A 10,499-nucleotide genomic window follows, 5' to 3' on the forward strand; every position below is an offset into this window, starting at 1 on the left:
CCCCCCAGCCACAGCCTGCCTTTAAACTGCATTTGCACAGCCAATGAATCACTGCAGGGGTCTACTCTGAGAAATGGTGGAGGATGATAGCAACCTTAGGTAGAGCAAGCAGAGGAGGACTTCTGAGTAGGCTGGGGATCTCTAGCTAGCACACTGCCCCACTCCCCAGCCCCTCTAAAATTTCTGCCCTGGGAATCCATTTCTTCCGAGGATGCACATATGATACTGGAAATTTCTCCACAGTAAGGCCCAGGATAAGACCAGGTTTCATAGTGCTAGAGGTGAAGTGGGCCAGAAAGGAAAACATCCCAGGGCAAATTTCCCCATTTCAAACATTTATGATGTCCTGAGGCCTGGCTAGCTGCAGAGGCTCTTTGGCCCTGAGAAGAGGAGTGTTGAGGGTGGAGGGGGATGCAGGGTAAGATGCTATCCCAGAAAAGAGGCACAAGAGAGGGCTCCCTTTTCCCATGCTCTCAGAAGTGCCCACGGTGGTCCTTAGTGTCTCCGTGTGTATATACTTTAACAACTCACTTGTCTGGGAGCCACCATGGCCCTGCATAAGAGAAACTTTGTGGTCAATGCAGTTGTCCCTATCTCAAGCCATAACCAAGCACAGACCATCCCATGACCTGTGCTGGTTGACTCCGGCGCTGCACGCCCAAAACGTACAGGCTAACCCTCCCTCCATGCACAATAGGTCCCAAGTCTCAGGAAGGGAATGTTCATCCTTGGACAGTCCTTGTGGACCCGGGTAAAAGAGTGATTGAGCTCTTGTGCGAATAGTGGAGACCCCACAGGTGTGTTCTGGCCTGGCAACGCCCTTGCCCTCCAATCAGAAGGTTTTGAGGGCTACACCAGGTATCTATGTGAATAGAGGACTGGGGTTGCGGCAGTTATTTTAGGCTGCGGGCAGGACACATTGGGTGCCTGGAGTCACGGGCCGCCCCTCCAGGCGTGTCCAGCAGGGGGCGGGGCGGATCACAACAAAAAAGGCAAGGCTCTTCCGTGCGGTTTTGCAGGGACCACATTGCTAATTTAGGTTCCCGGATTAGGGAGTTCTATCCCGCACAGGGCCTGGGAGTGTTCCCAAAGAAAGTGGGGAGGGGGCCGGCGGTGAAAGGCGGGAGCACTTTACCACCTGCAGCCCAGGCCCTTTTCTCAGTTCGCAGGGCCCTGTTGGAGGGAAGTGATGCAGGGAAGCGCAACTCAGTGGTCTCCGCGGCAGCGGCGGCGAGTGCTGAAGCCCATCAGGCAGCTCTTGCCTCGCGGAAGGCGGAGGGCGCCACCGCCTGCGTGCACCCGCGGTCAGGGCGCCGTACAAGCAGGCGCCCCGCCCCGCCTCTGAACAAGAGAGCTCCGAGTGACCTACCCTCTCTTTAATTGTGGGAAAACTAGACGTCCTGGGGGTGGTTCGACTTGAGGCGGGGAGACTCGGATTTCTCTTTCTAAACATCCCCAGCCTCCAAGGGCGCTCGCCCTCCCTCCCTATTGCTCAGACCGCTTTAAAACTGCAGAATATCTTCGCTGGTGTGGAGTCGCGATCCGAACAGGGTATAAACCCTATTGTGTAGCTGGGGGGAGGGGGGGGGGCGGCGGGGAGAGAACGATCCTAAATAAGGGAAGGAGAGAAGGATGTAGTTTTGTGACTTTGGGGAGACCGCCTGCTGGGACCCAGAGAAACTGGACGCAGCACTCATCTGAAGCTCCTCGGTGAAAGCAGGTCTTTCCACTCCAAAGCATAAGCCAGAGGCCAGTAGGAAAGTTACTATTTGGTGGTGGGGTGGGGTGAAGGGGGAAGTTGATATTCTGTCCCTTCAGCGAACACCAAACGACCCTGGCACTTGGAGATGCTGGGATTTCTCATGGCCATGTGCGGCCTCAGACTCGGTCCTTTTTAAACTCGCCGCTCTTGGGAAGTGAAGGGTGGAGACTGCGACCCTGACACTGAAGCGGAGAATAGTAAGAAAATATAAAGTTGGGCAGAGGTAGACCAACACCCTAAAAACGGGTTTTCTCCCCCATCCCCAGCCCCATCACCCCAAGACGTCGAGGCTAGGGAAGTAGGACAGGTTGAAGTCAAGCAGAGAAACCTGATCCTCTCATAGAAAGGAGTGGTTTCCTGCGGTTCAAGAGGGAAATTACCCGTCCTGCAGTGCCTGTAAAATAACCGTTTATTTAATAGTTAAAAAAAAAAAAAAAAAACAACTCCAGTGATAAATGTCCGTTACCGATGGTCAGCATAAAGTGCCAGTCGCAATACAACGCCCGGCTCCTGGCCGGCTGCTCGCTCGCTGTGACGCGGCGGTGGAGCAGGGGAGCCGCGGCCGGGCTCCTCCCGACCCCGGGCGCGAGATCCCTGCCCCGCCATCCGAGTCCGGGAGCCCGCGGCAGCAGCTGGGAGCCGGCGCTCCGGGCCCCGCGGTCCCTGGGGCCGGGCGGCTGAAGCAGATACACCGATTACACTTTTGCAGGCTCCCAGGGTGGGGATGGGGACTGGAGAAGGAGTCAGAAGTTGCGGGCGCGCAGAACTTTTTTCCTCTCTCCTATCCGCAGTCAAGAGTTACAAGCTTATATGGTCAAAGAAAAAAAAAATAAAGAAAATGTATAAAATAACAATAGAAAAAGTAATACTTCTGGGAGAGGCGCCGCTGCGTCTCCACGGAGCTTTCGTTCTGTTTTTAATGCAGTTTCCCTTCCGCCACGTGAGTACCGCCTTTTGGCCCAAAGTTAAGCCGCGTCCTGGGGGAGCCGCCCGGGCGGTCAGGGTCATGGCCCCGGGCAGGACTCTGTAGTGCCGCGTGTGCCGAGGACCCAGGGGACATTGTTGGGGTGGGGGGAAGTCCCAAGCGCCCCTCCCGCTGCCCGCCAGAGTCCTCTTCAGCTTCGGGTTCCTCCGGAGGAGCGGGCAGCGTGGCCAGGGTCCTGGTGGCCCAGAGGCTGTTTAGCATTTGATCTTGGAGGTTTTGAGCTCCTTCACCTGTGAGTGTAGCGTCTTGTGGACAGCGAGAGTCCTGGACTGGCAGAATCCCTTTCCACATTCTTGACATTTGAAAGGCTTCTCTTTGGAGTGAATGTATCTGAGGACAGAAACGACAATTAATCCTTGCAAAAGGATGCAATGTTATTGTAAACAGTTGTCCCAAGATCCCCTCCTATATTTATAAGGCACTTGCATTATAGATGGGGAGGAGTGTGGGGTACCAAGTATGCAACTAGCATAATGCAGACTCTGGACAGAGCAAGGAGGTGACAGAGAACCTGGGCAACTTTGCTCCTTAAACAGGTCAAGGCAAACAGACCATCTGCCTTTCTGAGGAGGAAGGGCAGGCAGCAACCTTACAAGGCCTGATTCACCTAGAGGTCCATCAGGGAATTGGCTAACAGACCATTCCTAGAGCTGCATTCTCCAAGACTGCCCACTGGTACATGTGGTTGATAATTAAAATTAAATAAAACTAAAAACAGTTTCCCAGGCTCATTTATTGCACATTTCAAGTGTTCGGTTGTTTTGTTCATCATTGCAAGAACTTCACTATTGGACAACTCTGAGGATTGAGAAGGGGGGCAGCAGCAACACTGCCAGTCTGGAGCTCTAATCTAGTCTTAGGTCCTATTCATACCCACATTTCCTCCACAGGTGCTCCCAAACCTAATCCTGACCCTTCCTGCCTAGGTGAAATTCCCCATCCATAGGCTTGAAGCCAGCAGGGGTTCTGTAGGGAGGAGGAAGGTGAAACCCTAAGCAAGCTCTCTAGGGCCTCTCGCAGTGCCGCACCTGTGGTCTCGTAGGTGGTCTTGCCTCCGGAAGGCTTTGTGGCAGATGTCACAGGTGTAGGGCCGCTCATCCGTGTGCGTCCGCTCATGGATGAGTAGGTTATAGGACTTTGTGAAGTGGCGGCCACAAAACTTGCAGACGAATTCTTTCTTGGTCTTGGAAGGCAGGCGTCCCCTCGTGGGCTTCTTTTCTGGGGACAGCTTGGTCACATCCAGGAGGGCACCTAGCCCACCTGCGGGGGAGCCTGGGCCCTCCCCTCGGGCAAGCTTAGTGGGATCTTCTTGTGTGGCGGCCAGGGCCAGGTTGGCGAAATCAAAGCGAGGCTTGGTCTTGAGCGCTGGACCGCTGCCCCCAGCGGTGATCTCTGGCTTGGGCTGGATGACATGAGGGAACCAAGGGAAGGCCGGCAGCTGGAAGCGCGCGTCCACCAGGCTGGATACTGCACCCGGCACTTTGGAGAAAGAGGAGCGGGGCAAATGCATGGCTGGGTAACCTAGCGTCCACTGGTGCAGGTGCACAGCGTGCAAAGCACTGAAACCATACAGATTGGGCAGGTGGTCCGAGGGCACTGTGGGAAGGCCATTCACTGCCTGGAGGAAAGAGTAGTTGGTGAGCTGCAAGGATGGGTGGATGGGCACCGGGGCTGGCAAAGTTTTGCTGCCCATTGTGGTAGTTGCAGTGGTTCTCAATCTCGATCTGCAAAGAAAGGAAAAAAGAAGGGGGGTGGAGAGGAAAAAAAAAGTTCAGGGTAGGTTGCCTTCCTCCTGAAAACCAGCCCAGCCACACTTTCTCTGACTCACAGTGTAGAAGCTGGGAGTTTTAAGGTCCCACCCACCACCCCCATTGCTCTCACACAGAAGATGGGAAAGTAAGGTACAGGAGAGCCCTCTCTTTGAAAAACTTCCTGGTGTTAGGGCTCCCTCCAAATGGCCTTTGGCAGAGATACACGCTTGATAAGAGAAACTAGTATGAAATTAAGTCTTTTGCAATACAACTAATTTAAAATAAGGACCAACTGCATACAGAACACCGTCTCTAAGGCACAAACCCAGAGCAACTGCACGTAAAAACCTACATCCAGGAAGCCAGGCCCTGCAAAGATAACAGAATTTGGAAGCAGACTTACACATTCAGGTGCAGATAAACATGACAATGCACACTAACAGATAAACACAGATCCACAGGTTCTAATGCAGATGTGACAAGAATGTGCAAAAATAAACTGGGACAGTCAGTTTTATAGGACAACACTGGTCACAAAACACAGAGCCCATAACACATGCAAACACATACAGGGAATCACATCATACCCACGAAGAGCCTCCACAAACAGCAAGTATACACATAAAGACAAATGCACACATCTCCTAGTTTCTGCATATGAAGGTCTGACTGATCTTTGATTTGGTTTCCAGAAGCCGAAGCTGTGTTACCTTCCTTTACTGAACCACAATTTGCTACCCTACCTTACAAGTACTAGTGATACTTTGGGCAGCTCTCTTTTGGCAACTCCTTGCAGACCGAGTCCCTATTATAGTGCTTGGGGGTTGCCTTCATTTCAAAGAGGGTGCTGTGACCCACACATTCACTTATTCTATTAAACATCTGCAGTCACATACCAGGAGACTCAAATGTCTTTTTTTTTTCCTCAGAGAAAAAGGGAGCAGGGTCTTTGGATCTAACAAATTTTATGTATATAAAGAACCCTCGGCAGGTGGGTATGTATATGGGCAAGAACACTGAAGTAAGGCTCCATTACTGTGGTCTGTACTCTGTACTCTCCAACTGGAAGGTTAGGATGCTTGAGCAACGCCAGAGAGAAACCACAAGTGACCAAGATCTGTCATCTCCTGATCTCTTTTGTCAGGGTCTCCAACTTGCATGGGAAGAAACCTTTAATCTTTGCCCCTCCCAAACACTCCTAATTAGGTTCTATCCCCTGGTGGGGGGAGGGGAGCCAAAAAGTAGCAGGGATCCTTGAGAAGCCCAGGTGTTCAACTCCTGGCTCCCAGCTTACTGGGAGCTACTCCAAAAAAAAAAAAAAAAAAAAAAAAATCAATATCAGAGCCAGGTCACTAGGACCCTTTCACTTCTCCTCTTCTTAGGACCTCTCCTCTAACCCAGAGTAAAGTCCTTACCTGGGAGGTGCAGGCCACCACCTTGCTCCCTATGGCATAGCACACTCAGCCTTCCTAGGCCTGGCCAGCCCTCAAATCCCAGTTCAAGGTCCCAGCCTTTTGCTTTAAAATTCTGGTCTTGTGCAGGGATGTGCAGTGTCTGTTCTTGGAAGGTGTGAGGACAATCTTCAGAAAATCTGTCCCTCTAGAAGATGACAGGAGGGTCACTGATTGTGTGGTGGGCTCTAAGGAAAGAGGTAGTGTCTAAAAACCATGAGCCCCTTGAGAGTTGCCTACACGAATTAAATTATCCATAGGATGAAAACCAAGTCTGATCACTGCCATTAATTCAGCTGCAGGGTAGAGGAGGCACATATCTGCAGCAATAAGACCTCAGAAGCCACAGCAAAGGCCATGGTAGAGCTTCTGCAAGGGTCTTCTCTACTGCTTCCTGTCGCTAGTAATGCCCTAAAAACCTAGTCCATCCCAAAGCTCTGAAACAAGAAGGAAGCAAAATAGGAACAGAGCTAAAGGAGAAGCTGGGACCTTTTGTATTGGAAGTGGGAAGAGAAGACTGCTAACTTCAAAGGTCTGCCTAGACTTAGGCCAGATGAGCGCTCTTTGATTTGCTGTCACCTCTTCTTCCCCTCCAGGCACTAGAAATCAGATCCTTGTCTCCAGTCATCGGGAGCCCGCCGGGAGACCAGGAGGCCTGGGCTTGCTCCTCTCCAAGAGGCCTTAGCCTTAGCGGCAGGACTTGGAGCTGCACGCCGGCCCAAGCCTGGAGCTCAGGTGGGAGTCCCCACCAACCTCGCCTTGCCTTTCCTCACCTCCCTTTAAGGAGCAAAAAAGACCCAGCGGTCTTGGGGCTCCGTGGGGGGCCAGAGAGGGGGGATGCTGCCACCATGGCTCTTGGGAGCCAACCTTTCCGGGCTATCTGCCCAATCTTATTTCCCCCAACACTCCATTTATTTTCCCCGGGCAGTTTCTTATTTTCTACAGCAGCATTCCGAGGCCAGGGCTCCCCAGGCTCCCGCCAATGACTTTCCGGCGGACGAAATTCGTTCGAAACGTGGCTCCCTTACACTAGTACCCAGAATGGGCGGATTGCACGATCTGGTTTCAGGCGGTCAGCTACGAGAAAAACACAGTATCAACCTTGCTTCCCTAGCCAGAGAGGATGAGCGGGAAACCCGGCTTCTCCGGCTCTCGTTGTCCTAACCCCAAGACCCCAGTGCGAATGCTTTTGATCTTTTAACGCGAAACGAACGCCTCTCCCCGAAGCCAGGCATTTACTCCACAAAGAGTCGGTGCCTCTGGCCTTGAGAAGCGGCAGCAAAGGTCTTGACTAGCACAGTAAAGGCAATTCGCGCTCGGGTCCCTGCTCAGTTCAGGCACTCGCGTACCTCGCGCGGTGGAGCGCCAATTCCAGGTCTGCCGCAAGCCCTAAGCAGGGCATTAATGAAGTGTGCAGAGTCTATTAAAGTGGTTTATTCGGGGGTAATTGAGCGTGAGCGAGTTAACTGCTTACATTAATAAGGATGGAGCGAACTACACGAGCTTGCGCCTGGAGGAGCCCAGCAGCAGCCCAAGATAATCATCCTCCACACTGAATCCCCAACAGGAATGGTGACAGGCGTCAGGACGCCCAAGGAGAGGTTGACCAACACCTGATACTTCAGTTACATTCTCCCCAGGAACAAGATCCATCGAAACTATTGGTGAGGCGTCCATCCTGCTGCACTCAAATGCCCGTTGCGTCTTCGGGGGATCTATCTGCTCTTGGGTCTTAATGAAACTGCATTTACTTCCAGGAGCCTGGGAAGGTCCATCTATACACAGTAACTTCCCATCTCGGCCAGCCCTTCTCTCCCCTAGGAGGCTGTGAACCTCCCGGGGGGCTAGCTTTGCATGTGGTTCTATTCCTAAGAGTCAAGGTATAGCAATAAGTCCGGGTGAAATTTGTGGAATTATTGCAACAAAGAAACTCTTGAAGCTGATTTGTTCTCCGGAGACCCACTCTGCTACTACCTGGGCTGCTGAAAAAGGACTGGATGTGGGTTTTCATTCTTATTAGAGACATTTCATGGGACAAATTAGTTCAGCAGGCATTTTCTCAATTCCGTCCCTCTCTCCTCAGGCTTCCACTTCTCTCCAGAAAGCTGGATTAGGGGACAGTCAGGGGAGCATAAGAATTCTTTTCTACCAATCCCCAGCTCCGAGACACTTGAACCTCCACAGTGTTTATGCTACTGCAGCATGCGGTCTCCAACTGAGAAGAAAGCCTGTGCCCCGCATGCCTGGGAAAGTCCATGCCTAACTGCACCTGGGCAATCGAGGGTTACGCTCCAGGCCTTAACCCCAAGGAGAAATCTACCGTATAGAGAGTATTCCGAAGTCAGAGTTCCGGGGCGAAGCTGACTTCAGAAATGCAGCAGTGAGCACCAGGGTCTAGCCGGCCTGGAACCTGAGCAGAACTCAGTAATAAGTCAAACTAAAGCGCGACCAGGCTGGGGCGTGCACCTGTCCCTGGAGTTGTGGACTGTGGCGATGGCTATCCACTCTCTCCTTCCCTTTCATCAACTAAGGCAGATCAGCCTGAGCTAGGATCGCGCCTGCCAAAGTTTGTGCCTGCTGAATTTGCTCCGGTTTCTTAATGCGGGCCCACAGACTGACTTGCGAAGTCCGTGGGCACCTTGACCCGGATTCCGAGTAGCCCAGCGCGATTGGGGGCGATGACTGAGGCCCGCCCCCTTATTCTCCGGAGGTCAGAGGCCCAGGACCCTGCGTGCAAAGTCCCTGAGTCAGCACCCCCTACCCTGGGCTGCAGTCGCTCTCACTTTCACAAAGGTTCTACAGCTTTCGCTTGGCAAGAGGAGCTTCCTTCACGACAAGGAGAGACGCGGAGAGAGAGACAGGGACAGAGGCGGGGAGAGGGAGCAGGACCGCCGCGCTGTGACAAGGAACCCTGGAGTACTGCCTTCCCTCGGGTGGCTGAGCCCCAGAGCCCAGGGCTGTAGTTACCTCGTTCCGCGGTGGTCCTGCTGCTGAGCGCGTCTCTGGGGCTCGCTGCGCGGGACCCGGGAAGCCACAGGAGCTGAAGCCCACAGACACGCCTGATGTTTTGGAGTCCTGACCCCTCTCCAGCGGCGGGGACTCCGAGCGCCCCACACGCGGGAGCGCTCAGCAGCCCGGGAGTCCGGCCCGCCGGGGGATCGTGAGCCTCGCTCCTGGTTCCCTCGCTGGTTCTGAACCGAAGCTGCTGGGAACGTGCTGGGGAGAGGCCGAGCTCCGACTCACTCATCCCTTAGCACCGAGCCGCCTACTTATTTTAATCCACCACCCTCCCTCCTCCCCAGCCCCCCCGCCCCTGGCCTCAGGATTCCTCCCCTCCCTCCCCTGCCCCCCAACCCTGCCTGGCGCCTGCGCACTGAGAGACAAAGTTTTGCTGACCCGGGCAGCCAACTTTGGCAGCTGCGCTCGCCGGGCCCGGCTTCTACCAAACCTGCGTCCCCTGCTCTCAGGTTCCACACGACCCTTTCTGCGTTTTTAGGACCACAAGGGCACACCTGGCGCGCTACAGGAAACAGCTCCCAGCAGATGAGAACCGGCTGGGACCGCGAGTTTCTTCAAGCGCTCCTAGGGCACAGCTTGTGCCCTGGAAGGTGGCAGAGCCGGGTGGGGAGGAGCTCTGTGTACAGCGATGCCGGCCCCGCAGCTTAGGATCCAGAGCGCTTTGTAGGCTAACAGAGTTGCCCCTCCTGCCAGAATCGCTTTCAGAGGCGGAAGACCCCGCGCGTGGAGCAGCTCCCTCACACCCAAGCGTGCTCAAGTCCAGGGCGATAACCCAGGCAGCATTAGCTACTTCCTGGTGCTGGTGGGCCAGGATTACTACTCCAGCAAGCTGAAACATCTGAATGCCTAAATCTGACCCCAGGCCCTGGGCTGAGGAGTTCAGTAGAAAGACCAGAGGTAGATCATTGGGGAAGGAGATCAGGAGCTATTTTCCTCTAAGCACAGTCGCACACTCTAATCACACATTTGTTTCAGGATGGATGAGACTTTGGAGAGCTGCAGAGGCATACAAGCCAAGCTCCGAAGTTGTCAACTCCAAGGCCTCTGTCAAAGAACTGGTTCAGATGGAATCTGAAATCTAAAAGGCTCTGGTGAAGAAAAATTCTGTCTTCACTGCCTAGGTCTTATGGAAGGTACCAGTACTCTCTTGACTGCTTAGCTTCTAGAAGCTACCTTCAGCTGACCCCAGCCTTGATCCTCCTATCTGCCACCTGTCTGGAACACCTTGCCTGGGTCTCCTACAAGAGGAGGTGTTTGTATATAGTGACTTGGATGGGTCCAGATTCATAGCTCCCAACCCCACACTCCCTTCCAGAGTTGTTGCATACCCCTCTCCACATGAGATTGGGACCAGATCCTGGCCTCCATGGGTCTTTACCATATTGGTACAGCATCTCTTCAGAGTAACTTTCATCCTGTCCAGCTTTGGTTTGTAAAGCCAGCCTGATTTTCTTGAGATGGGTGAGAATTTGATCCTTGACCTAGAAAGATGGTCATGGACAAAGGCACAGTTGGAAGAGATTCTTCTGTGT

General features: G+C 53.4%; 1 protein-coding gene across 1 annotated transcript; it reads right to left on the reverse strand.

Moving 5' to 3' along the window:
- Positions 1-2,167: 2,167 nt before the first annotated feature.
- On the reverse strand, positions 2,168-9,215 carry Osr1 (odd-skipped related transcription factor 1). Its single transcript, XM_046441688.2, has 3 exons — positions 8,917-9,215; positions 3,776-4,471; positions 2,168-3,077 (listed from the first exon to the last, which is right to left on the reverse strand). The coding sequence occupies exons 2-3, from the start codon at positions 4,438-4,440 to the stop codon at positions 2,942-2,944; spliced, it is 801 nt and encodes a 266-aa protein (XP_046297644.1). The 5' UTR covers positions 4,441-4,471; positions 8,917-9,215; the 3' UTR covers positions 2,168-2,941.
- Positions 9,216-10,499: the final 1,284 nt, after the last annotated feature.

This window comes from Marmota monax, unplaced genomic scaffold (assembly GCF_021218885.2).
Source record: "Marmota monax isolate L192 unplaced genomic scaffold, Marmota_monax_Labrador192_F-V1.1 WCK01_AAM20220418_F8-fsc00010, whole genome shotgun sequence".
Lineage (NCBI taxonomy): Eukaryota > Metazoa > Chordata > Mammalia > Rodentia > Sciuridae > Marmota > Marmota monax.

What these genes read in the sequence shown, in the direction of transcription:
- Osr1 (XM_046441688.2), bottom strand. Translation starts at nt 4,440, where the DNA reads ATGGGCAGCAAAACTTTGCCAGCCCCGGTGCCCATCCACCCATCCTTG. An exon ending in GACCACCTACGAGACCACAG is followed by an intron (nt 3,078 to 3,775) that starts GTGCGGCACTGC and finishes TTCTGTCCTCAG; the next exon opens with ATACATTCACTCCAAAGAGA.